Source organism: Netta rufina, assembly GCF_964035555.1.
Source record: "Netta rufina genome assembly, chromosome: 5".
Taxonomy (NCBI): Eukaryota; Metazoa; Chordata; class Aves; order Anseriformes; family Anatidae; genus Netta; species Netta rufina.
Window position 1 is genome coordinate 45,653,262 of NC_140128.1, and position 26,790 is coordinate 45,680,051.

General features: G+C 68.1%; 1 protein-coding gene across 5 annotated transcripts; it reads right to left on the reverse strand.

Moving 5' to 3' along the window:
* Positions 1-554: 554 nt before the first annotated feature.
* On the reverse strand, positions 555-21,193 carry SYT7 (synaptotagmin 7; the record flags this gene model as incomplete). 5 transcript variants are annotated; one of them, XM_084288477.1, is made up of 13 exons in its annotated part: positions 555-659; positions 772-971; positions 1,062-1,176; positions 1,726-1,895; positions 2,027-2,297; positions 2,688-2,823; positions 5,027-5,152; positions 6,356-6,721; positions 9,036-9,251; positions 9,800-9,931; positions 11,202-11,281; positions 12,607-12,710; positions 21,163-21,193. In XM_084288477.1, the coding sequence occupies 13 exons, from the start codon at positions 21,191-21,193 to the stop codon at positions 555-557; spliced, it is 2,052 nt and encodes a 683-aa protein (XP_084144603.1). The 5 variants fall into 5 exon arrangements, with proteins under 5 accessions (XP_084144603.1, XP_084144604.1, XP_084144605.1 ...); XM_084288478.1 differs by lacking the exons at positions 5,027-5,152; positions 6,356-6,721; XM_084288479.1 differs by lacking the exons at positions 5,027-5,152; positions 6,356-6,721; positions 9,800-9,931.
* Positions 21,194-26,790: the final 5,597 nt, after the last annotated feature.

Genomic DNA, 26,790 nt, shown 5'->3' on the forward strand with positions numbered 1-26,790 from the left:
GCGCTCGCGTGGGCCCCGGGCCACCCCGTGAGGAGACAGCCAGGGTGCAGCACCCCTGGGTGCCACCGCGGGGGGGGCGCAGTGGCATCAGGAGCACGGGGGACGTGCCGGGAGGGAGGTAAAGCAGCAAACCCCGCTGGAGGCAGCGACAGATGTGCCCGCTTTGGCTAACGAACTGCGGCATGGCTTCCGATCCCTTGGGTGCCCCCGGGGCTGGGGGGGTGGGAATGGGATGGGGCAGGGGGCGGGGATGTCCCCGGGCAGGACGTGTGTGGCTCCCGCTGGGGTGACGCTGGGAGAGGTCTGACTGGGCTGAAAGGGGGGGAAGCGGGACCCCCCCTCGCACCGGCAGCCTCCCAAAATGTGGGGTGACACTGGAGGGGGGGGGCGGCGGGGCCCTGGGGACGGTCGGTGGCTGGAAGCACTCGCAGGAGACCTGCCCGGCGCTGGGGATGGGGACGGGGGCGCTCCGTCCATCTGTCCATCCGTCCCCCACCCTCCACCGCCGTCCCACCCCTGTCCTGCCCCAGGGCCGGGGCTGGGGGGGGGGGCTCTCAGGCTTTCAGCTGGTGCCACTGTGCCACCGCCTGCCGGGGCCGGGCGATCATGTCCTTCCAGTGCTTCACCTCGCCAGGGCCGCTCTTCCAGGACAGGTAGATCTGCGGGGACACGCAGCGTCACGCCCCGTCCCTCTGTCCATCCGACCCTCCGACGGCCCCCCCCCGGGGACACCAGCCCCTCACCCACGGGACTTTTTGGGGCCGGACCCACCTTGCCGATGACATCGTTGCGGCTCAGCCTGTCCTTGTCCATGACGGTGATGACGATGGTCGTCTCGCGCAGCCGCTCCGTGGGGATGTCGAAGGAGAAGGACTCGTTGAAGACGGGGTTCAGGCACCGCTTCATCACCACCGTCTTCTTCTTCTCCACCCGCTTGTCCTTGTACATCAGCCACACCTTCACGTAGGGGTCTGCCGGGGGGGCACAGCGTGGTGCTCAGCCCCGGCCGGCTGCGGGGACAGGGCCTGGCCCCCCCCCAGGGTGGGTGCTGGGGGTCGTACCTGACGTGCCCCCGATGTCCATGGCTTTGAGGTTCCGTGCCTTGATGATGTTCACCACGATGGAGTTGGCGGAGGGGTTGTAGCACAGCGACAGCAGCAGCTCCCCGCGGCTTCCCTGGGGGGGGCGCAGAGGCTTTTAGGGCCCCCCCAGGTGCACAAACCCCTCCGTGTCCCACCACAGGACCGGGGCGGTGGGCTGGGGGCACCCGCAGCCACCCCAAAAGTGGACTTTGGGACCGGGCAGGAAAAAAATGGGCCAACCTCGAGGAGGGGACAAATTTCTGGGGTCATTGCCAGTGGGACATTTCAGGATCGTCCCAAGTGGGACTGTTTTTGGGGCCATCCCCTGTGGGATGCTTTTGGGGCCAACCCCTGTGGGATGTTTTCTGCTCCTGTTAGAGGCAGGAGAGAAAGAAAACTTTAATTTTAGCTCTCCCTGAAATATCTCAGCCTGACCCCAAATGAGGCGCTGGGTTTGAGCTACTTAATGCCTTCCTATAGCTGCTAGATGGAGATGACGAGGCGCGAGCAGCCCCGTGTGGACACCCCGCAGGAGCACCCGAGCCAGCACGCGCCCCCAGGGCGGCCCCAAGACTTGTCCCCTCTTTGGGACACTGCGGGGACAGGGGCAGCCCCCCCCGAGGACCGTCCCCACGGGCCTTACGCTGCCGTCGCTGCACGGCTTCAGGTCCTTCCAGAAGGTCTGCATCTGGGTGAGGTCCACCTTGTTGAGGGGGATGGACACCTCCCCGATGGGGTCGTTGCGGCTGAAGCGGTCGTAGTCCAGGACCTGGAGGTACAGCACCCGCTGCACCACCTTCTCGTAGGGGAACCCTGCGACGGAGACGGAGGAGGATGAGGAGGCAGCCCGAGAGCTGCGAGAGGTTCCCGTGGTGGCCCCTCGTGTCACCGGCAGCCACCCCGGGGTGCTGGGGCCAGGCATCCCAGTCCCTCCCAGCCCCTACCTTCGAAGAGGAAGGTCTCGTTCCAGTGCGGGTTCAGGTTCTTCCTCTTCACCTTGGTCTCCAGCTTGTGCTTCTTGTCGGGGAGCAGGTAGATCTTGACAAAGGGGTCGCTGGTGCCGCTGAAGTCCTTGGCCGGCAGCTCCTGGGCCTTCATGATCTTGACGGTCAGGGTGGACTCCTGGAAGTTGTAGCCGACGCTGAACTGGATGCGGCCCAGGTTCTCCCGGCTGGAGCCATCGTGGCCCTCGTCGTCCTCGGAGCCCGGTGAGAGCTGCGGCGGGGGAAGAAGGGGTCGTGAGTGGCGGACGCCTTGCTCGGGGCCGTTTTGACCGTGCCGTGCCAGGCTGGAGCCACAACCACTGCAGGGCCCCGAGCGCCGGCGTCTCCGGCTCTGCAGCGGCAGCTGTCAGCGGACATCAGCCTCTCCCGTCTCACCCACAACCGTCCCCTTGGATGACTCCTGGCTCCGCTCCGCGGGGACGGGGAGCAGCAATTAGCCAAATCCCTCCTGACAGCCCGTCCGTCACGGCCCCGGCACCGCTCCCCGTGACGGGGACTCAGCGGCGTGGGCTGGGACTGCCGGAGGGGGGTGCGAGGGGATGCCCAGATGGGCGCGGGCGAGGGATGGAGGCCGGCGCCCCTGCCCACCCGTGGCACCCACCATGAGCATCTCGCTGGTCAGGGAGTTCACCAGGTCGGAGACAGAGGAGCGCGGCTCCGTCTTGCGGTCGGACTCGTCGTTCTGCGTCTGCCCGGGCACGGGTGCGGTGTTCACCGCCTTGCCGCCGGCTGGCAACCTGGGGAAAGAGAAGCAGCGCCCTAGAGCGGGGCCGGGGGGACCCCGAGGAGATGCCCGCAGCCTGGGGCGCCCCGGTGGGCCGGAGCCAGGCAGAGCCGGGCTGTGGAGGTGCCGGCCACCCACAGCAGCCTGTGGGCATCCCTGGTGGTGCCAGCCCGGTGCCGGTGCGCAGGTCAGACCCTCACAGCCAGCTCACCGGGCATGCCATCAGCCCAGCGAGACACAGCCACCGCCCCCGGCCACCTCCTGGCTCCAGGGGTCCTCTCCAGCACCCCTGGCTTTGGCTGTGCCCACCCAGTGCTGGCTGTGTGGCTGAGCCCCGGTGCCCTGTGCTGCAGCTCAGTGCCTGGCTGACAACCATCCCCTCTCGGGTCAGCGCTGACCCAGGGCCACCTTCCCTGGTGTCCTGCAGCCGGAACGCCCACCCCGTCTGGCCCCATATGGGTCTCGGGCGCCTGTCCTGGCGGCTGCGGGGATGCTGGGCATGGAGCCGGGGGGAGCTGCGGACGGACAGAGCAGCGATGGAGGCGGGCGGGCACACACCAGGACCACGCTGCCGGGAGGCACAGGGACAACAGGGGACACAGGCACACGGCGGTGGGGACAGACCTGAGGAAGGAGGGGGCACGCGCGTGCACACGCGCTTGCGCCCTGGCCGCGGGGATGGCGCGGCTCCTCCACAAGCCAAGGCACGGGGACAAACTGACAGACGGACAACAGGCGCAGCACCGGGACGCACGGACCTTGGCAGCGCTGCCCCCGGGGTGGCAAAGCCACGCATGCACACAGGACGCCCACCGACACGGCAAGCACACGCAGGCACGCGCCAATGGAGACGCCGGAGACCTGGGAGCAGTGGGGATGGAGGCGGCGCTGGGGGGTGGAGGGGGAGGCTGTGGGCAGCCCCCTCACACAGGTGTGACGGCGCACGGGGAGGATGAAGAAACTGAGAGAGCTGGAGAGAGGCAAAGTCAGGTTAAAAACAGAGTGAAGGCGGAGGAGAGACAGCGGCGGCGGGGCCGGGCGGGTGTGGTGTCGCTGGAGCTGCCTGGTGTGCGCCAGCGGCGGTCGTGGGCCAGCAAGAGAAAGGGAGGAAGAGCAAGAGAGAGGAGGAGGAGCAGCGTCTTCCACCGCGGGATGGCCGGCCTGGAGGGAGGGAAGGGGAGAGAGAGGAGCAGGGTGGACAGAGAGCTTGGCCAAAGGCACAGGAGACGAACCCAGGCGCTTGGCTGGAGCCGCTGGGGATGGGCTAGAAGGAAGAAGCCAAGAGATGGGGACGGAGGAAACGTTTCGAGGCGGAGGAGTGCTGGTGGAGAGCTGTCCCCTCCGCCGGCCGAGCCCCGGGGGGCTGAGGGGCAGGGGAAGGAGATGGAGGCATGAGGGCCATGCTCGCGCTGTGATGGCGGGGACGGGGCTGCGAGTGGCTGCGCGGCGCTGGGTAAAATGGGGGGGGGGGGAAGTGCTAAAACATGGAGCGAAACCGAGCCGAGCAGGGTAAAAATAGCCAGTGGGCGAGAACGGTGCCGGTTCATTAACACGCTGATCACGCGGGGAGGCAGCACCCGCCTGCTTCGCGCCTCCCCAAAGACGGCATCGACACCGCCTGGGGCTCCTCTGCTCCCTGTGCCCCGGTCCAGCCGGGCTCTGCCACCGGCGCCAGCTGCAGGAGCTTTGGGTGGACCCCGGCGAGGAGCCTGCTGGGGCCGCAGGTCGCTGCAGAGCTGCCCCCACGTCCCGGCGAGTGCTGCCCGCCCCTGGGCACCGGTGGCGGATGAGAAGCGCGTTGGGATGCGATGCGTCTCAGCTGCCAGCGCGCTGTGGGGTCCCCGCAAGCCTGGCCGCGCTGTGCCCGCTCCCTGCCCGCTCCCCCTTCTCCCGGCACGGCGTCTCTGCCCTGCTCGGTGCCACGGCCGCCCCAAGCCCCCCCCCGGCATGCAGACAGCACGGCGCTGGCGGCGATGAGGATGGGGATGGACGGAGGGAAGGCGGGGAGGGAAGGAGGGGGAGGAAGGGGTCGGGGTCTGCTCGGCGTCGCCGCTCCAGTGGCGAGGAGAGCTGCCGGCGTCTGCAGACGTCGCCGTGCCCGCTGCCTGGCCGCTCCAACCTGGGCGCTCCGCGAGGCCGGCCTCCTCCTCCTCCTCCACCCTGGGTGAGGCCCTGGTCTCCTCCTGCTGCGGGACTGCCCTCTTCCTTACTCATACCTCTTGTCCCCCTGAGCGTTCGGCTGGTTCGGCTGCGTCCCAGCGGGTTGCAGGTCGGGGATATTGGCAAAGTCATCTTGCTCTGAGAGTCCCAAAACCAGGGATAACACCACCATCCGGCCTTCCCTGCCCAGGCGGCCCCGCACGCGGGGAGGAAGCAGAACGGGAGAGAGAGAAAGAGAGAGGAGAACAGAGCGTCAGGCGGGGGACCCGCTGCAGCGGTGGCCCCGCGGGCAGGGACGGCAGCGTGGGGAGCACTCCACCACCGGCCCCTGCGGAGGAAACAGCGTCTGGGACGGCTGCGGGGAGAAAGGCACCAACTCCTGCCCAACAAGGCATCCCAGGGCCCGAAACTGTGCCCGCACCGTGGTGCCGGGAGCTGGGCGGGAGGGTAAAGGAGCAAGGAGCAGAAGCAGCAGACATTCATGGCTCCGCAGCGTGGCGGTGGTCAGCGGCAGCAGCTCTGCGGCGGGGAAGCGCTGCACGCTCGGCACGGCCCTGCTCTGTGGGTCCCCCCCCCCGCCAATTAGGGCTGGAACCGGCGACAAGGCTGGGTAAACAGAGAGGAACACGACCCGGGGGATGGCTAATGAGCCTCATCTATAAATCAGGAAGCCGGCAAATGGAGCCGGCGAGGAGGCTGCCCGTGGGAGCAAACAGGCTGCGCGGCGCGGCCGCTGGAGGTGTCCCCACCAGCGGTGAGAAGGGGACAAATGGAGCAGGGGGGGGACACGCAGCTGGGAGGGATCCCCCAGGGCGTCGGGGGCCGGTGGAGGGCACGGCGGGGAGGACAGAGGAGGAAGGAGGGGACGGAGTGTGCCGAGCCGCGGCGATGTCATGTGCCGAGATATGGGGACCGCGCGGGGCGCAGATTAGTCCTCGCCGCTGGAGGCTGAGAAGCCAGCGCTGATAGGGGAGCTGCGTTTCAGGCAGATTAAAGATCACACGCCTCCGGCAGCTCCCGCCCGGCTGCCCCTGCAGATCACAGCCCAGGCGGAAGGCAGGCGGGCAGGCGGCGATATCGGGGCCGCGCAGCCGGTCGCCCTGCATGAGGGCTGCACCCCCAGGGTCACCCCCACCGCCCCGGGGACGAAGCCGGAGCATCCCTGCACCCCTGCGGTGCTGCAGGTGGCAAAGCCAGGGTGGGAGGCGAGCCGGAGGAATTTGGGACCCCCTTCCCCAGCCCCCCACGTTGGGGACGGAGTCCCAGCCCCCAGGGAGGCAGCGATGGGACAGGGGGGACCCGGCGCTCGCCGCCGGCCGCGCGCAGCGTTTACCCGAGCCTGGAGGCACCGCCGGGGGAGAGGAAAGGACCGAGAGCGAACTTACAGGAAGGACTTCATGTCCAAGCCGCGGTTGCGGATTTGCCCCACCACGTGGTCCCAGCTGCCGGGGTTGGAGCGGCTCCGGCCACCAGCTGTCCGATGCTTGGAGCCGGCGGCGATGCCCTGGCGCCCCTGGCCGCCGCGGGAGCCCCGGGGGTTGCCGGCAGCGGAGGAGCCGCTGTGGGCCTGGAGGTGGCCCAGGCTCTGGCTGGTGGTGGGCTGGCTGTGGTTGCCTCGCTGGTGCTGGCTGAGGGGCTGCTGCAGACTTTGCTGGCGCATGAGCGTGCGGGGCCTCTGGCATTTGGGGTCGCCTGCTGAGGTGGGGATATACTCAAGGGTAGTGGCTGTGGACAAGGTGGAGTCCTCGAAACTTAGGGAGAGGAAGGGCAGAGGAGAGGAGAGAAAGGAGAAGAAGGTGAAGGGGCAAAATTGGAGGAAGGAAAAGAAGAGAGTTAGAGAGAAGATGCCCCAGCGCAGGGAGCGCTCCGGCAGGGGCCAGCGGCTGCAGCGAGCGGTTCCTCTGCCTCCCGGCCGCGGCACGGCCTCCCCGGCAGCGCCGGGCTCCCGCGCTGCTGCCATCTCGCCGGCCGCCCCGCTGCTGCCTCCCGGGCGCCGGCGGCGAGGGGCTGGGTGCCCTCCTGCTGCCGCGGCGCCTTCCCAGCCTGCCGGCCGACCGACCTCGTCTGCGAGCTAATTAGGCTGCTGCGTGAAGGCGAATCCCTCGGTGCCCCGCGTGGCGCCCGCTCACGTGCTGCCAGCCAGCCAGCCCCGTCCCCGTCCCTCCCAGCCCAGCACCCAGCCCGTGCCACTGCGGGGTCTCACAGCCTCGCCGTCCCCAAAGCACCGTGCTGGCGGCGGTCCCCGCAGCGATGGGGACCGAGCCCCAGGACAGCGAGCCGGGTGTCCCCGGGGCCAAGCCAGGCAGCAGGGGGGCGGTGGGGACGCAGCGCCAGGGAACACGGATGGGCTTTGCCCCCCCGGTGAGGGGGGACGAGCAGGCAAAACCACGGGGATGCCCATCACTGCCCAGGCAGCCGGGGCTGCAGGCACACGGGGCGCAGCCAGCACAGCCCTGCGATGCCCACGGAGCCTGCGGAGCTCATGGCTCGTACCAGCGGTGGGACAGGGACGGGGACAGGGACAAAACACGTGGCCGGGTGCGCGCCTGGAGGCACCGCGGGCGTGCAGAGCGGCTCGAGGGAGACGCAGCGCCGACAGCGGGTGTTTGCAGCAGCCGCCCAGCCCGCCAGAACAAGGGGTGTGCAGCCCAGGCAGCCTGGCAAAAGCCCTCTGGGGGTCCTCGGTGCACGGGGAGTCCCCGACACAGGAGAGTCGCCTTCAGCAGCAGCCCCCCCACCACGACCCCGGTCCCTGCGCTGCCCTGGGGCTGGCCGGGCGATGGCTGCAACCGTGGGGCGAAGCTGTGCCGTCGTGCATCGCAGCAGTGGGGGAACAGAGAGGGGGAGAAGAAATTAAAGAGAAAAAAAAAAAAAAAAAAAAAAAGAGGTGAAGAAAGAGTGAGAGGTGAGAGAAAGAGAGAGAGAGAGGGAGGGGAGTGGAGAGCTGGGACGGATCCGGCCCCATGGCCGGGACCTGGAGGCACGCGGGGTGTTGAGCCTCCCCCGCGCCTGCCGCCGACCTCCTTTCGGTTTCCTATCAAATCCTAAATTAGTTCAATTTACAACCTCTCCGTCACAGGAAACTAAATCTGGCTCGGCTCGGCCCCGAGCCAGCTGGAGGCGCGGGCTCTGCCAGCACCATGCCACGCGGGAGCCGGCTGGGGACGGGGCACTGCAACCCCCTTGAGCCCCCCAAAACCAGCCTGGGATCCCCTGGGACCACCGAGCAGCCGTAGGATGGTGGCACCGGGATGGCACAGCAGCCTGCTGCTGGCGGGGATCATCCCCAGCAGGAAAGAACCCCCTCAAAACACCTGAAACGCAGCAAAACGTGACCACCAGCAGGCTCTGCGGAAAAGAGGCTGAAAAAGCCTGCAGGCGTCACAGCCGTCCCCTTAACCCTGCCCCTGCCAGCCTGTGCGAGAGGAGCCCGTGGTGGCAGCTGTCTGTCCGTCCATCCATCCGTCCATCCGGCTCCTGGCCACCCGCAGCCCCTGCCTGACTCCCTGCCGTGGCGGTGCCTTGCCTCAGCACCTCCCGGGGGGTTTCCCCTCTCTGCTGGCACCGGGCATGGAGACGTCCCATGCTGGACCACCTCCTCGCGCTCTCCTTCCCCTCTCGCCTCCCGGTGCGTCCCAGCACGCCCCAAATGCTCGCCGCTGCCCGGTGCTGCCCACGAGCAGGGGCTGCTGCAGCCCCATTTTTGGGGAGCGGAGACCAGAAGTGTGGTCCCACCCGCAGAGCCACGCTGGTGGTGGCAAGCTGAGGACGCCCGACGTGCTCCCCAGCTGGCGAGTCCTACACGGAGGCCGTTTTTTTCCCCTAGCCCTGATCCTGCTCGAGCTTTGCCCAAATCCACCCCCGGCGTCAGAGCTGCAGGCGAGGTGCCGGTGCCAGGTCCCGCAGCGGCACCACGGGTAGGAGCACGGGGCTGGTGCTGCCGCGCATCCCCACGCCGTCCCCGTGCTGTGGGGACACGGCTCTTGCCCCAGGGGCGTCACCGAGCTGCTGCCCCCATCGGGGGGGGGCCAGGGAGGCTGTGCCGGAGCGTGCGTGCTCACTCACTTGGACAGGCTGAGCTTCCCTGCAGCCAAGTGGCTCTGCACCGTGTGCCAGCGGCCCCTCGCCGCCTTCCCCATGCTGGGCTCGCTGTGGGCAGAGATGCTGCTCCTCAGGCCGTCCTCGCCGCCGCGCTGCTTCTCCCCGGGGCGGCCGTCGCGCTCCCCCGCCAACCCCGCGGTGGCCGACGCTGTCAGCTTAGCCCCTGATAACAGAGAGCCACTGGGCCGGGCCGGCGGTCGGACCCCCCCAGACGGACACGAAGAGGGGCCGGACGGACAGACGGACATGTGGGGGGAGCCGTTTTGTACGGGGAACGGGGGGGTGTGGGGTGGGGGACACGAGGAGGAGGAGGAGAGAGAGCCAGAGGTGGACAGACAGACGAGACGGACAGACAGAGAGAGAGAGAGAGAGACATCAGCACTGCAAAAAAAAAAGCAAAGGGAGGCCCCTGGCCGGAGGGTGTGCGGGGTGTGTGTGTGGGGGGGCTGGTGGAGGTGGCAGAACCAAAAAAAAAAAAATCCAAAATGAAGGGGGGAGGAGGCGGAGGGGCCCCGGGCCGGGGTCCTGTCCCGAACGCGCAACCCCAACCCGTGCTGCCGGGGGGCCCCGGGGAGCGGGTGGGGGGGGGTTGCTCGTCTCCATGGGGCTGCCCATGGGGGGCCGGGGGACGAGGAGGAGGAGGAGGAGGAGGAGAAGGAGGAGGAAGGCGCGTGGGTGCTGCCCATGTACTCACTAGACGCGAGCAAGCCCGGTAAGGAGAGACTCACTTGAGGGAAAGGCGCGGGTCACCGTACGGGGCGTAAGGTGAAATGTTTAGTATAAACTCCTTGGGAGGGTACGAGCTCCATTTCTGCTGCACTGTGTTGTCATTGTTATTCCAAAAGTCTCTGTCTAGATCGCTACAGCGGCCGGAGACGAGGGGAGAAAGAAGAGGGAAATACAAGAGAGAGAAAGCTGAATTCCTGCCGGGGGGAGCGCGGTCCCCCCGCCCCCCGGCCAGCCGCTGCGGCCGAGCCCTGCGGAGAGAAACGGACAGACGGACGGGCGGGCGGGCGGGCGGACGGACGGACGGAGCGGGGCAGAGCTGCGGAGAGACAGGCTGGGAAGGAGAGAAGGACGCAGAGGGGTTAGAGAGCTGCCGGCGCTGCCACCCCGCGCGCAGGGTTTGGGCAGGGGGCCGCATCCTGGCGTCCTGGGCAGCCGGGTCCGGAGGCCGACGCTGTGCCTTGAGGGGGTGGGAGACGAGCGGCGGTGACGGGAGGGGGCTGTGCCCGGGTACCCCGATGCTGGGACCCCTTCTTTTGCCAGTGTGTGGAGATGGGAGCGGGTCCCGCGCCTCCTGCTGCCACCAGCACCGAGCCATGGGCATCCAAGGCAGCGCTCTGCCCTCGCGCTGCTCCCAAAATGCTGCCGGCTGCACAGGCAGAGCCGTGCAGGATGTGGCCCCGTCCCAGAGCAGGATCTCGGGTGTCTGCACCCCACTGAGGCCGGGGTTTGAGGCAGCCCTGGTCGGGACCGTGGCTGTTTTCTGCCCACAGCGAGGTGCGCTCCATCCCCACGGTGCCAGGGGGTGCAGGAGTGGAGCCGGGGGCCCCTGGCTGCCATCCCCCCATACCCACCCCAATTCCGCGCTCCCTCACACACCCCTGGTTGTCCCAGCCCTGCAGGGCACTCCATCTGGGGGGCAGGGCTCAGCACGCCCAGCTCGGGGACACCCCTGGGGACACCACACCAAAGGCAAGCTGGCAGGGGCACCCCAGGGTGCTGGAGAGAGGCGCAAACCACCCAGTGCCCCTGAGACCCTCTCCTGCAGGGGCTGGGGGATGTGGGAGCGCCTCCGCCCTGACTGAGGGGCCGATAACTCCCCATGGGTGACTGCAGGAGTGGGGGATGCTTCGGCACCACAGGGGGACCACCCATCACCCAGCGTCCCCAACCTAAAATCGAGCCCGCGGGAGAGAGCTGGGCAAGCGTCCGCTGTTGGGAGCAGAGGGGACAGCCACCTCTGTCCCCAGGGAGGGTCCTTCTGTGGCTGGGCGGCTCGGGGCACCTCGATCCCGGTGTCCCCGCACAGGTGACGGCGGGCAGGGCGCTGTGTGGGCTGTGGCTGTGCCAGGGCCCCCACTGGCACCGCAGCCCCGGCCCCTCTCCCCCCACCCTGGCACCTACTTGATGGTTTTCTTCTCGCTGCGGCCTCGGCTGGAGTCTGGGGTCCCCACGGTCTCCAGGGACGTCTTGTAACGCTTTCCCTAGGGGGACAGCAGAGGGTCAGGGGCAGCACGGAGCCCCCACCACGGCAGGGGGGGCTGCGCCTCGTGCCCTCCAAATTGGCACCAAATTTTACCCTCGCCTTCACAGCCTCCCATGGGTGCCTCCTGCCCAGCGGCTGGCTCTGTCCCCACGCCGGGCACCGTCCCCAGGATGGAGCAGCAGCTGCACCCCGCGCCCCGCCACGGGGCAGGAGCGTGTAATTTTAGGCTTAATTGAAGTTGGATTAATTGAGTTCACCTTCCCAGCAAAAGGGAAGCGGTGCCATATGCTAACAAAGCCGCGCTCGCTCCTAACTGGGGCTTGTAATCAGGGCGCTGCGCCGTGACTTCCTACCGTGGGCTCGGCGTGCTGCTCCCTTCCAGGGGGGACAAGAGCGCAATTAATGCTGATTAGTGAACGATTAGGAGTGGCGCTGCAGGTGCCCGGAGACTGCAGCAGGACGGGAGAAGGGCTGGGGGCACGGACCAGCCCCCACCACGGCACCCCTGGGGCCCATCCGCGGCACGGTGCCCACGGGCGCACCGCCGCCACCGTCCCCCGAGGTGTGCCAGCACGGGGCTGGCGGCTCAGCCGGCTTGGCTGTGGCTCCCGCGTGCCATCGAGGGTTGGGGACACGGCTTCCAGTTCCCAGCCTGGATGTATTCCCGGCCGGTTTCTGCTTCTTTGCTCCTCTGCCAGCTTTGCCCTTCTCCTCCCACGTTTCGCGCACGGGCACGCTTGCAGGAGCCGCCGCCTCCCTTTGCGGGCTGGTTTGGGTTCCCCCTCTGGGTGGGGGGGTTCTCCCGTGCAGAGAGCCACAAAAGACAAGTCTCTGCCTTGAGAGCACTTGACCCAGATTTGGATCTCGTCGTGAAGGAAATGCAGCCAGGGCCGGGCAGGGCGGTGAGGGGGCTCGGCGACGCCGGGCACCCCGGGGTGCAGGAGGTGCTGGGGGGCACAGCCCACGGTGGGGACGGGGACGGGGACGGGGACGGGGACAGGCTGGCTGCCATCCCGCCGGGCTCTAGAAGGAAAGAGCATGCCGAGCAGGACAGGGGCCAGCTCGTTGCAGCTTGCCACAAGCGCGTATCTATACGTATTTGGAAACTTCCCTCCGTGCCGCACAAACAGTTTCACCCAAACATTTAATTATCGCCTTTCCTAAAGAGCAAAATAAAAGCTGCAGCCGGCATCGCCGCAAACTGTGCTCGGCAATGGGCTCTGCCTGCAGGCAGCCCCGCACCCCTCGGCCCCCCCGTGGGGCACGGCCACCCTGCTGTCCCCCCCCCGCTCCCCATGGGCACCCAGCCCCGGGGCCACTTACCAGTCTGCGCTGGCACCACTGGCAGATGCCACACAGGACGATGGTGACGCTAAGGCTGACGGTGATGATGGCTGAGACGAGGATGACATCGCGGGAGGGGGCCCCTGTGGGGGAAGCAGAGCAGAGCTGAGGTGGGGGACGGGGAGGGACGGCCCTTTTGGGGACCCACGGCTGCCCTATGGCACCCCAGGGCACCCCTGCTCCGTCCCCTTGGCTCTGTCCCCTGCATTGCAGCCTGAGAGCCCCCCACACTCACCCCTCTGCTCAAACTGCCGGGGGCCACGGCACAGGGAGCTCCCCCCCAGCAATAAATGTGAGATGGGGACCCGGGCACGAGAGGGGAGGGGGACACCGGGGCCGTGTGGCAGCCCTGGCTGAGCGCCCCCGGTGCCACCCCACTCCTCCCCACGCCTCTCCCCACTGCAGCGGGGGGGTTTGGTGGGCCCCCTGGCCCCACTCAGGCCCACCTCCATGTAGGACCCCCCCTGGGGTGGCATCTGTGCCGTGCCATCCCCGCTGCCAGCCTGGGGTGGGCACCGGCCGCCGCTCGCGCCCCAGCCAGCGGTGGGAAGCAGCGAGGCCGGAGCGAGCGTGCCCGTAGCTGTGCTGCAGTATAAATATTAAACAATAATCGTTAATAATTAATTCGCCCGCAGACCTTGTTATTGTAATGAAATTTGCCAGCGGCTCAGGCGCTCGCATGAGTCAGAGAGGCTGGATCCAGCGCCCCAGCATCCCCCCGCTGCGTGGCGGGGACCCCGGCGCCCCGCTCCCACGCCTGCCGCCCAGAGAAGGACAAGGGGGGACACAGCGGCCCCAGCACCGGTGGCCCCCGGCCTCGGGGGGGGAATGAAAAAGAGAGGCTGGGGTGATGGTGGCGGTGAAGAGGAGTTTTACAAACGCCCCAGAAGTGGCTGCCTCGGCCGGAGCTGGGTGCCTGCCGGGGCTGCGAGGTGGCAGTGCCAGCCCCGGGGCGGTGGGGATGGGGTTGGGGGCTCCCTGTGGGCTGGGGTCCTGGGACCCCCGTCAGCCCCAGCCCACACACACGCTGCCTCCTTCCAAAACCAGGCCGGGGGGGCTCCAGCGCTCGGTCACGAGGACCCGTGAATAAAACTCGCTTAGCAACTGTTGCCTAGGAGGGAATTTGGGACCAGCCCTTAATTTCAAACATTTATAAACTGCAGCCAGAGAAGCTGCTGGGGGCGCAGAGCGCTCGGCATGGGTTAACTGGGCAGCCTGGTGTGGGCAGGGACGGAGGCGAGCTCTCCTTCTGCCCCCCAACTCACCCTGCTGCTGGTCCCCGTGGCCCCAACACCTGCTTGGTGACACGGTGACACCCGGGACACCTCACCTGGCGCTGCGCTGGACCCTGGGCAGGGGAAGTGGCACCCCAGTGCTCCCAGTCCCCAGCATTCCTGCGCCCTGCCGGCCTCCCCAGCAGCTGGGGCTGAGCTTCTGCCCCATCCCTGCAATGTCCCCGGCCACCATGTCCCTTGTGTGTCCCCAGGGGAAGGGAGGGGGGAGCCAGGCGGGACAGCGAAAGGCTTTGGGAAGGCTCAGCACGCCCTGAGCAAGGCCAGGCTGGAAAATGCCAGCTCAGCTGCTCCAAAAGAGGCGAGCTAATGGATGCGGTGACAGTGACCCCGTGCCGGTGGCGGCTGTGACCCCCCTGGCTTAGCCAGCAGCTTCAGGAGATGCCACGGTGCTCGCAGGGTCAAGTTCATCTCCAGTATAATCCGGTAAAGGGAAATAAAAGGGGAGAAGAAAAGCGGGAAGGGATGCGCGCTGCCTGCACCGTGGAGCCCGGGCTGCGAGGATTATCCTGCTTAGGAAGGAGAAATCGGGGATGCTGTCACCAAGGGGACTTTGGCTCCTGCCGGCGCCACGCAGTGCCGATGCTCGATGCCTGCCCCGGTGACACCAGCGGGGACCTGCCCCCCCCGTGGGGCCATGCGCCCCCAGCGCCAATGGGGAAACGCTAGGCGCTGCTGCAGCAGAGGCTTAAATGACTTGTTTTCTGGGCAATTAGCGCCGCTTAATTAGACAGGGAAGCTGAGCTCAGAGCTCCTGGCTCGTCCCCAGCTACGGGTGCTGCCTGGGGCGCAGCAGGGCGGCGGGGCTGGGGGTGGCACGGGTGGGGACACAGCCCCGGGGAGCGCGTGGCAAACGCAGCGCTGCTTTCCCCGCGGGTCTCCTGCGTGTGCCGGGGATGGGAAGGGCTGGGAGCGGGGGGCTAGGGCTGGGGGGGTTGGGGAGGGGGGCTGCAGAGCCACCAGGCACTCCTGAGCACGAGCGAGCACGCAGGGAAATGTGAGAGGGATGATGGTTTCCTAAGCGCCGCGTGAGCCGGAGATGCCGTGAGATCGGCCCGGCGGAGGCGAGAAGTGCTGATGCCAACGGATCTGACACGCGGCGGAGCGGCGGCACCGGTGCTGCCAGGGGGGCTGGGAGGGAGGGAGGGGGGACAGCGGGGGCTGCTGCTCCCTGGCCTGGGTGGTGCTGCATGCCTCAGTGGCCCCGCGCACCAGGATGGGCTTTGCTGGAGCTCGGCACAGACAGATCCAGACCCTGACTCGACCAAAAACCCCCCGGGGTCACCAAGCTACCACCACACAACACTGGCCCCGGGCAGTGCCTCGGTGTGGCAGCGGGTGGGCAAAGCACCTGCGAGGGGCACCTGGAGGGATCACGGCTCCTGCCTGCTCTGCCCGGTGGAAGGAGCTGGGCATCTCTCCAGGGACAGAAAGGGCTTGGGCGAGGGGTGGGTGTGAGCTGGCAGCATCCGTGGGCACGGGGCTGGCTCTGACCTCCGGTGCCTGCTCCACAGGTGCCCCATGGATGCCCACCCTGCACAGCCTCGCAGGGCTTTGCTTTTGGGCGCAGAACCCAGGGAAGAGCCAATTTCCCAAACGATTCCCGGGGAGGAGAAACCGAAGCCATGCAGAGCTTCCCTCCCCGCTTCCAAAATCCATCCCCACCCCACCCCGCCTGCTGCTGCGCTCTCGGGAAGCGCCGTCAGAGCCTCTCCCGCAGCCGGCGTGCCACAGCTCCACGCAGAGAAACTTCTCCCCGTGCCAAGCCGCCTTCCGCCACGGTGCGGGTGCCCAGCGTGCCCGCCCCATGCGCCAAGCCCCGCGCCAGCCCCGCGCCTCGCCAGCCCGGCAGCGGAAGCGCTCGCGGAGAGGGGGAGCGGGCGAGGGTGCCAAGCGAGCCGTGCCTCGCAGCCTCAGCAGGACACGATGCTGAGCCCAAATGGGGAGAACGGAGAGGGGACGCGGCAATGAGGAGGAGCAGAGGGAGCCTGATCCTGTCCAGCACAGCCTCGGAGAGTCCCGGTGCTCCGCAGGAGGGCTGTGCCGTGCCGGAGGCCGCGGGGTGGGGAGCGAGGTGGCCGCTCTGCCACACCGGGGCTTCCCAGATGCTGTTTGCCTGGCGCCAGGCCGTTAATTCCTCCTCTGCTCATCCTCCCACTCATTTGCTAGATATTTCCCAAACCTCTTATTTTTAGGTTGCAGCTGAGAAGCTGTGAATTTGCAGCTTTCGCTCCTGTGCGGGATGCCGGGCGCAGCGGGGGTGGGATGGGCAGAGCGGGCGGCGAGACCCGGACCCCACGGCGGGCAGGGGGAGTGGAAACCCCCCCGAGGAGGGGCCGGGGCTGTCCCCGGAGGGGAGCACGGCTGCGTGGCAGGGATGTTGGAGCCCTGCGGCCGTCCTGCCACCCTGGCAGGTTCCTGGCCGTGGTCCTGCCACCCGGCACCCGTCTGCGCAGACAACGCGCTGAGCGCCGCTGCTCAGCACACCAGGCGTGCCCGGGGCGAGAGGGAAGGGAACAGGCTTCTGCTCTCCATCTGTGCATCTGTCTGTCTATCCGTGCGTCCCCCTCTCCAACACATCCATCAATCTCTCCATCCATCCATCCCTCGTACACAGCTGCTTCTCCATCCAGCCATCTGTCCAGCCCCCGGAGCTGTCAATCTGTCCGTCTCTGCCTCCCCCACGGGGAGCAGCCTGCCCTGGGGGGCTTTGTCTCCAGACCCCCAGGGACCCCCCCAACACCATCCTGGTGCCCGGAGCCCTCCTGGTGCTCAGGCTGTGTGCACGGCACGGTCACTGCCACTGCCACCGTACGTGGCGCGTGAAGGGAGGGCGGTGAGGATGGGTCCTGCTGCCCCCAGGGCACGATGTCCCCATGCCCACAGCAGCCGGGAGCACCCATGCCCCACTCCAGCGCAGAAGCTTGTGGTGGAGGCAGAATCTGGCACGTGAGCACACTCTTCCCCCAGTGGTCTCCCATGTCCGGGCTATTTTCGGCTCAGGATTTCCGGAGACGCGCGTGGTTTCTGTGCCTCGTGGTCCCCACCGTGCCGCTCCTCCCGACAAGTGCCAGCCCCCCCCAGCCCCCCAGGACTTTCTGCACCTGTGGGTTTCCACCCATCCCACGAGGCGTCACCCTCCCTGTTCCAAGCCCACCTCCCCACATCCCTGTGCCATCCCTCACGGCTCCCCCCACCTTGACCTCTCCCGTGCCATCTCCCCCAAAACGCAGGCACGCTCAGGTTGAGCACCTGCACGCACAGCCTCGGCCTCGCCCCCTCCTCCTCCTCGCCCCTGCCAGCCCCCTGCCAGCCCCCGGCACTGCCCAGGCAGCGTCCCCAACACCACTGTGGGGATGGGAGCCCCACAGAGGGCTCAGTGCCAGGGGCTGCGAGCACACGAGGGATGCTCAGCACGGTGGCAGCCCCCAAAACAGAGGCTGGTGGTGCTGGGGGAGGAAGGAGAGGGAAAGGGAAGAAACACAGCTGGGAGGGGAGGAGAGAGGAAGGGAATAACAGCCCTTAGGGAAGGGATATGGAAAGGACTGGGAGACCCTTTAGCTATATGCTGAGACCCCGGGACAGCGGGGATGGTCACCTACGGGGCAGCGGGGGCAGCCACCCGTCACCCCCCCAGCCAGACGCGCATCCCGCTGCGCTCCCTCCCTTGCCGCCCCAGCCTCCTCCATCGCCCCGGCTCCATCTCCATCAGCGCCACCGGCCGCTTCCCTTTCAAACCTCATTAACTCCCCCCAAGGTGACCCGCTCCCTCCTGCAGCAGGGCCGCAAGCCCAGCCTCCCGGGGACGCTGCGAGGGGACGGGGGGACCCCGCACGGGGCACCCCGAGCCCACGGGTGGGCACACGGCAGCCCAGCACGGAGAGAAAGCCGGGACCGTGGGGTACGGGACGAGCCCCCCGAGCCCTCCAGGGACGCCCCCGCGTGCCCCCGGCCCCCCAGCCCTGTTCCCAGGAGCCCAGGTCCCCGCTCAATGCCCCAGCTGGCGCTCTGCCTTTGCACACAGTCCCTGCGCGCCAGCCCTGCTGTCGGCTCTTCGAAAGCCCTTCCCCTGCTGAATTCATCTATAATAGATATTGTAGCTGAGCCCCCAGGGGCCGGGGGGTGGCAGCGATATTATCTGCATCTGTCTTCATTCCCCTCTCCCCCGCCCTTCCCCGGCAGGCTGAAAAGCCGCGAGATCAGGCGGAGGAAAGCCGCCTCCAGCTCCTCTCCTGCTCCTCGGCGCGGGGGGGATCGGCCAGACCTCCCTGTCCCCCTCCCCACACCCCCCGCGGCCAGCCCCATCCCCGTCCCTGTCCCCGTCCCCGTCCTGCCACCTCTGTGGGCAGCTGAACTGCTCGGGGGGGTGGGCAGAGAGAGACAGCACCCATGGGTGAGCGAGAGCTCGGGGGGCTCAGCACCCCCACAGACACCCCACTGCCACGGGGGATGGGTTGGAGCCACCGGGGGGGGGACATGGGCGCTGCCAGAGCTGGGGATGATGGGGATGGGGGGAGGCTGTAGAGGATGCTCTGGGGCACCAGCAGCAGCATGAAGCCCGCTCTGGGGGGGCTGGGGGCTGGCATACGGGGGAGCCCCAGCCCCCAGCAAGGCAGGGACACAGGGAGGGGGCAGGACAGGCAGGGGACAAAGGTGCTGTGCCCGCGCCGTGCGGGACGCGTGTTTGCAGCAGGTGCCTGGCTCCCAGCGAGGCTGGGCAGCCCGCGAGCGCTGCCAGCCCTCCGCTCTTTGTCTGCCTTCCCCCGGCTCCGCGCTCCCCCCTTCCTCACAGCCCCTTCGCGCCAGCCCCACCCCCCGCCCGCCCCCGGCCGTGCTCCTGCCGGGCGTTTCGTCTCGTTTCGAAGCCGGCTCTCAGCTTTTGTCCCACCCTCGGCACCCGCTCCGACGTCCCCCGGCACCCGCCGTGCCAGCGCGCAGCCCTCCCCGAGACAGCGCCGGGGGAAGGCGCAGGCAGCAGCGGGTGATTTATCCACCGCCTCCCCAGGGGCCAGCAGAAACGGAGCCCCTGGGAACGGGGACGCAGGTGGGGAGCAGCGGCTGCAGCTCCCGGCAGCTGCCTGGTGTGCGGGGATGAAGAGGGACCTGCCCGGAGAGGGGACAGCTGGCACCGGCAGCAGGGACGGAGGGGACGTCTCGCCTGGCAGCACGGCGGGTGGCAGGGCAGGGGGGAGGGGGGGTACCAGCGTGGGGGACATCGTCCCGGTGGCACAGAGGGCACCTTTGGCTTCAAAGCCAAATCTTCAGAGCGTTGCCCTCGGCCACAGCTCCCCTGACACGCTGCAGGGCGCGGTACCGCGGGCAAGGGCCCTGCCAGCAGCCCCCCCAGCCCCCCAGCAGGATGTGGCCGCTTTGGGAAGCCCCCCCCGGCTCGGTCCCGATTCTGAACACCCCCTGCAGCTGCCTCCTCGGGCATCCCCACAACACCCACTGGCTGCTCCCTGCCCTCTGAGGCTCCTTTGCCCTGGGCACGTCACAGATGGTGGCAACACTTCCCGAATCACCCCAGACATCTGCCCCCCAAAACACACCGGGAATACCGGGGGCCACAGCCACCACCCTGCGCCCCCCAGGTGGGCTTTGCCCACAGAGGAGCACAGCACCGGGCTCGGGAGGGCTGATGGCACCCTCTGCCCAAGAAGGGTCTCTCCCCAAACCAGGGCACCCCCATGTTCTCTGTGCCCCCCCAGGGCCCCACGCAGCCTGGCTCTTCCCAAACCCAGAGGGGCTGCCAGGAGCAGGGGCAGACGCAGGTGCCAGCGGAGCAGAGGGAAGCAGGGGCACGGATGGGCAAAGCAGATGGTGTCCTGGTGCCTGGCACCGCAGCACCCCGCTGCCCCGGAGCCTGCCTTGCGGGGACACCCCTGTGTGTGGGGAGAGCCAGGGACAGATTTGGGGGAACAGAAGGGGTCTGCGCCCTGTTCAGAGCTCAGGCTCTGCCGTGCAACCTCGCAGCCTGGCACAGCAGCTGGTGGCCCAGCGTGTGCCAAGGGGGACACACGGTGGGGGCAAGGGGCAGGGGCAAACTGGGGGCAGGTGCAAAGTTCGGGGGGAAAAGCAACTGGGGCGCAGCGCTCGGGCTCTGGGAGGGAAGGGCCACGCGTAGTGCCAGCGGGGACCGGGCTCACATCCCCCCCTCTGCCACCACGCCACCGGGTGACCTTGGCCAGGCCACCGGTGGTGTCGCGCTCCCCTGTCCGCAGGGCATCCCATCCCGGTGAGGCTGTGGGGACGGAGCACTGTGGGACCGAGCTGCTCCCGTGCCGCAGCAGGCGGCAGCGCCGAGCCCCATGGAGGCGACAGCTTCCCCTCGAAGGCTGCTCACCGGGGCCGCCGGCTCCCGGGCAGCCCTGGCGCTGTCACCCGCCACGGGTGCCACGGGTGGCGGTCCCCGGCGTGTCCCCAAGCTGCCGGCTCCCGCAGGCCTGGCTCTGCCTGCAGCTGGCCCCAGCAAGGCGCGCCGGCAGCTCCTGCGCTCCCTGTGCTCCGCCACATCCCCGCCGGCACGTCCCCTGCCACCGCAGGACACGCCGTCCTTCTGCCCTCTCCCTGGGCCCGGGGACCCCAGGGCTGCGGGCTGCGGGGTTCCGGCGAGCCGCCGCGTGCCAGCAGCATCCCTCCTGCCAACCTTGCCCCAAAGCACCCCGGCGGTGTCCCGGAGCCCTCGAGGCGAGGCCGAGCGCTGCCTTCAGAGCATGAGCTCAGCAAAACGGCGGAGGCCAGAGCCCCCTCCCCAAGCCCTGGCGCGGTGCTGGCGGCGCTGGAGGAACGGGGCCGGGGGACCCCGGGAGGCGAGGGCTGGGGAGGGGCTGCAGGGACAGCACCGAGCGCTCAGCCGCGGGCTCCGGGCGCTGCCCGGTTTGGGGGGTGCCGGCCCCGAGGGTTGGGGCAGTGCCGGTTTTTGGGGGGGGGGGTGGCTGGGGAGCCCCGGCCCCAGCGGCTCTGCAGGGCGGTGACTCGTCTGGGAGCCGCGGCGGTGACTTTGTCCCCAAAGTGCCCTAACTCCCGGCCGGGACCTCCGGCCGAGCCGCAGCCGGGGAGGCGAGGGGGCAGCCGGGCAGCACGGAGAGGGCGGCGGGGGGCGGCGGCGGCGGCGGCGGCGGTGGCGATGGGGAGCGGTGCGGGCAACCCGGGGCTGGGCTGGGCGGGGGTGGGGGGGAAAACAGCGGCGACCCCCGGTGCCCCCCGCTTCTCCCCGTCCTCCCGGTGCCCCCGGCGGGCTCACCTGCGCTGGCAGCCTCCGGGTCGAGGTACATGGTGGCGGGCGGCGGCGGGGCGCGGCGGGGCCGCGGCTCATCAGACGGCGGCGGGCGGCGGCGGGGCGGGCGCGGGGGCCGCGGGCGGCGGCGGCGGGGCCGCGGGGGCCCGCATGCGGCGGCGGGGGGCCGGGAGCCCCGCGGAGCCCGTGCTGCCCGCCCGCTGTCTGCCTGCTGCCGGGCGCGCGGGTGCGGGTGCGTGTGTGTGCGGGTGTGCGCGCGTGTGCCCCGACCGCGCATCCACTTGCTGCTCGCTGCTGGCGGGAGAGGAAACTGCAGCCGCCGGGGAGAGAAAGGGGGGGTTCGGGCAGGGGGGGGCGTCGGGGCTGCAGGTGGGGTGGGTGGGTGGGGGACGGGGCGGGGGTGGGGGGGGAGCAGCCGCGCGGCCACGCGTGTGCCGCGGGTGCCGCACACGCCCGGGGCGCGGCGCGCACGCCCACGCGCGGCAGGACGCGGGGACGCGCGCGGGGCGCCGCGCCCACGCGGGAGCGCCCGGCCCCCGCGCGCCCACGCGGAATCGCGGCCGGCGCCGCCCGCGCGCCCCCACGCAGCGCGCCCACGGCGGGGGCACCGGGCGCGGGGCGCACGCTGCGTGGGGGCCCACACGGGCGCGGCGCGGGCACGGGGCTGCGCACACGCGCGCACCCACGCGCGCACACGCCCCGCACGGCGCCCCAACCCCGCAGCCTCCCCGAGCGGCCCCGTTCCGGCTCGTTCCAGGCCCGGTTTTCCCGGTGCCGGGGCGCGGCGGCGGCCGCCGGGGCACTGCGGGCAGGGCGGCAGCGGCGGGCGGAGGAAAACCCGGAGCGGAGCCGTGGGGGCGCGGAACGGGTGCGAGCCGTGCACTCGCTGCCTCCCTCCCTCACCCCCCCACCCTCTCCCAGCACGCAGAGGCAATTTCTGCCCGGCTTTTATTGCCTCGTTACCATTTGCTAAAGAGATGCAGGAGAAGAGCAAACAAACGGGAGTGCGGCTCTGCGGAGCACTGGGGGTGTGCAAACACCGGCACCTCCGCCTCCAGCACCCCCCCGGGGGGCTGCGGGGCAGGGGGAGCCCCCACCGTGGGAGCGGTGGGATGCTCGCCTGGACGGCCAGGGTGTCGTGGAGCCCCCAGGGGCAGAGCCCCAACTGGCCTCGTGGGATGGAGGGGCTCAGGTGGGGGCTCCCTGGAGCTGTCCGGGGCTGGGCAGAGCCAGGACCCCATGCCGGGGTGGTTCAGAACCTCTTGGGACCAAATCTCGGCTTGCCCTGCCCGCAGGCTGGGTTTTGAGCAGGGAAGGAAGCAGGGAATGCCCCCTCCTAAAAGAGGCTGTGGGTCCGTGTTTGGGGATGGGGCTGAGCAGGGGGCGGGCGGAGGTGTGCAAGGACCACAAGGCAGCAGGTCCAACGTGCCCAAATCACACCTCGGGCTCCTTGCAGCCTGCTCTGGCCCGATGGCCTGGCACGGGGTGGGTGCCCACCTGCATCCCCTGGCCAGGGGCTGCCTGCTAGGAAGGTTTTGGTGCACGCAGCCCAGCCAGGGGATGGCTGGGTGTGAGCCTTGGGGCCACAGGGCAGGCTGTGGAGTGGGCAGCACCGGCACGACCCTCTGTCCCCTCCACTCAGGTGCTGCCAAAGCCTCGTCACGGGGAAGTGCAGAGCTTTATTTTGATTTTTTTTTTTTTTTTTTGTTATCCCCCCCTCCCGTGGGAACCTTCTCATTAAGCCCTTGGCACAAACCCCTGCTTTCACTCCGCTTTTCTCCGCTCGCTTCCCACGCACTCTTCAGCGAGCGCTGAAATCCCCGTCCCCGCACGCAGACGTCCCGGCAGCGCCGTAACCTCCCGCACCCACGCAGCCGCGCGCCGCCGCCGCCGCGCACCGTCACTTCCACCGGGGCCGGGTGGGTGTGCGGCGCTGCTGACTCACGGCAGGGCCGGGCCCCGCACCTCGCGGCACCGGCTGGGTGCTGAGCAGCGCCGGGGAGCTTTTCCCTTTCCCGTCCAGCCACGGGGGAGCGAGGAGGTTGGCCAAAGGCTTGGCTCAACCAAGGTGGTGCGGGTGGCCCTTGGTTCCAACCCAGGCGCCCCGTCGCTTTCCACCTCACTGTGTTGGAGATATGAGTCCCACCCTCATCTTCTCCAGCCCTTCTCCTGGTATATGACCTACCCTGGGCGTCCCAAACCCCTGGCCTAGCTGAGCCTTGCCACCCCAAAGCCCATGGTCTCCAAGCGCAGCCCAGCGTGTCTGCCCTGCCCTGTGGCCGTGCTCTCCTGGGGCCACAGGGCAGGGAGATGTCCCTGTGGCTCTGCCATGGTGCTGGCCATGCCCCTCTGGGCACTGCGGGGACCGCTGCGTCCCCCGGGCTGGCACACTTCTGTCTGCTTCTCAGGGCTCAGCGCTGGGAGCGGAGAGGCTCCAGCTCCTGATTCTGGCAGCGTGGGGAAACAGCAGCCCCTCTCCAACCTCCTGGTCCCCATCCCTGGACCACCTCTCCCACCCGGCCATGGCTCTGGCAAACCAACCCAAATTTCTGCGGGAGGTGCCAGCACAGGGCTCCCCAGCAAAGGTGGCTTTTGCTGCCAAATTGCAGTTTTCAGTTCCCAACTGCTTCGTCTCTTGCGCTGCTTGGAAAAGGGTCATTATACGCCTTTCTTCTCGCCTCCTCTTTTATTTTGTCGATGGGGAGAAGATGGGTATTTCTTATTCTGCCTTTGCACTGAAAGGGGAGAACCTTTTCTTTTCTTTTCCCTCGTTTCAGCCTTTTATACAAATTAATCTTTGGGCGGAGGCCAAGCCTGGGGAAATTTCATGTAAAATGATGAAATTTTCAGAGCCTAATGGGGGTAATTACAGGGGGTTAGAAAGCAAACTATTTTGCAACTTTAACAAGAGCAGGCTGTGACCTGGCACTTGTTACAGCTAATAAAAATGTTAATGAAGCGGCAGCAACGAGGCGGCTCTCCTGTTCCTCCCATCTCCTTTCTTCTCCTTCAGGCATCTCAAATCTCTGCCGTTGTCCCCAGGGGCGACAAGGAAGGGGGACCCCAGGACAGGGCACCTGAGCACCATACCCCTGCCCCAGGAGGTGGCTGAGAGGGCACAGGGTTCCTGCCCTTATCCGCCAGCCAGGTGGAAGTGGAGCCAGGCGGCACGGCGCGGTGTTTGCCTTCCTGTGCAAACAGAGCAGGACAGAACCAGTCGGGCAGCAGAGCGGGCTCAGCGCTGCTGTGTCTCTGCCTGCACCCCGGGGACCCGCACGGACCCAAAGGCGTGGGGAGACGAGCAGCAGCCACGAGCTGCGGGGCAGGTGAGCGCTGCCTCTCCTGGGGAGGCTGGCATGTGAATAATTGGGCTGGCAGTGGCCGAACGCCCTGGCGTGTATTTTAATTACCGGGAGAGCATCCGTCATGGGCTGCTCCTGCAGCGCAGATGCAGGGCGCCGCGTTTGCTCTGGGCTCGGAGGAGATTTCCGTCGTGGCTGGCGCTGTTTGCCGTGGGCATAGCCTGCCTGTTTGCTTTGCCTGACTGGCACGGAGAGACCAGCCCTTGTGGATGCACGCTGCCGTGCCACACCAGTGCAAAGAGACAGCAAGTCCCCGGGCACAGGTCAGCCCAGGTGGTGGCTCCCCAAGAAGGCACGTTGGGATTTTCAGTGTGGCTGAAGCCCTCTGGGATCTGGGTGGTGAGCTTGGGAGACCCCAGCATGGAGAGAGCTGTTCTAGCAGCACGAGCCCATGGCACAAAGGTTTTTCCCAGTTCAGGTGCAGCTCCAGGGCAGCTGCGGGCACTGGGGGCTGTGGGCAGTGGGGTGCTGCACCACATCCCTCTGGCCCTGGTGCGGTGCAAGCTCCAGTTGGAGGAGTTCCTTGCCTCTCCTCTCCCAGGCAGCAAATGTTGTTAAAAGGACAAAAGAAACACAACCAGAACCATGAATTATAATCAATGTGAAATGCTGCAGACAGTGGCGTGGCTGGAGAGATGCAAGCCGGGGGGGCCACGGCGCCGTTCCCACAGCCTGGGGGCTGGCTGAGCCGGGGGCACCAGGACTGCCCCGCCACAGCCCCCATCTCCTCTCCTCCACCTGGAAGGGACTGGGCACCTCTTCCCTGCCGAGCCTTGAGCAAATAAGCACTGCCGTGAAGCTGATGGAGCCTCACTGTCACTCAGCCACTCCGCAGCCCCCTGTGCCCTCTGCTCGGGGCTGTACCCCATTTTCATGCTGCTTTGGCTCAATGTAAACATGATGCAAAGGAGGATGAGAAGAGAGAGCAGCAGTTGTGCACGGGGCCACCCAAATCCCTGCCTGCTCCTGGCCAACCTCTCTGGCCTCACCCCGAGCATCCTCGGTGCTGCTGCAACTCCCTGCTTGGGGACGATGCTCGGTGCCGTGGGGATGATGCTGGGCACCGTGATGCTCAGGGGCAGTGCCGGCACAGGACCTGGCACAGTGAGGTGGCTGCCAAGCAGCGGGGCCAGCGGGAGAGGTGGCAGGTGGGGGCTGAAGGTCGCGCCGCAGACTTTGCCCGCGCTGGCAGCAGCTGCTCGGCAGGTGGCACGGCGCTGAGGCTCTGCTGCCCCCGCAGCAGCAGCCCCAGGGCGAAAGGGGCCCTGCAGTGGTGCCCCGGGAGGCCTCACAGTGCGTTTTGGCAGTGCTGCCCCCCTGAATCCCACATTCGGTCCTTCCAGCAGCACCAAACCAAAAGCTGGTTGGTGCCGGGTTCCCCCCCTGCTGCCGGCTGCAGCCGCACCTCTCCCCCTCCTTCCACCGGCGCTGCCGGCTGCGCTGTGCCCTACTCCCGGGCGGTGCCTTCCCTTGTTTGAGTTGCCATTAAAGAAAGGGATGGGTAGTTGCTCCAGCTCCTAGCCTGACACGAAGGACCTGGTTGCAGCTCAGCCCCACACCAGGGGCAGGGGGTACAGGGCTGGGCAGCGACACAGCGGCCGTGCAGCAAGCAGCAGTCTCTGGAGCACAGCTTTCGTGGTTTGGGAGTCAGGTTGCGATCAATTAGCAAATGCTCACTCCAGCCCCGCTGGCCTGACTCAGCAGGTCCCGCCGCCCCGCCGGACGGCAGAGCCAGGCACCGTGGTCGTGCCTGGGTGCCAACAGCTCCCTGACCCCCTGGATGGGACGCTGCGCCTTCAAGACGTGACCAGGAGGGGACAGGCTGAGAGCAGCTCACCGCAGCGCCTGCCCCTGCTCTCCCCTTTAGCCCCCCCCCAAAGCCTGTTGAACCCTGTCCTCCCCCTGCCGCTCCCCGAGCCCTTCAGGGCTGCCCCCGGGCCATGTATTTTTCATGAGCGCTGGAAGGCGTTGGCGGTCGATGGCTGGGAAAAGCGGCGCTGCAAGAAGATGCTGCCCTTGGGCAGGCGCAGCCGCTGCCCTTCCTGCCCACCCAAAGTGCTCCTGGACGCCGAGCCGGGCCCCAGGCTCTCTCCGCGCACCGAAGAAAAGCTCTCCGTGTCCTGGCGCTCACGTAATTTGCGGTACGCGGCGCCGTAACGAACAGTGACCTCTATTAGGCATGCTATTAGCCCCATCAGGAGTTCCTGCAGTACATCCTCGGGTTCGCTGGTGGGTAGGAAGGCGGCCAGGTTCTGCCGAGTAGCCGTGCAAT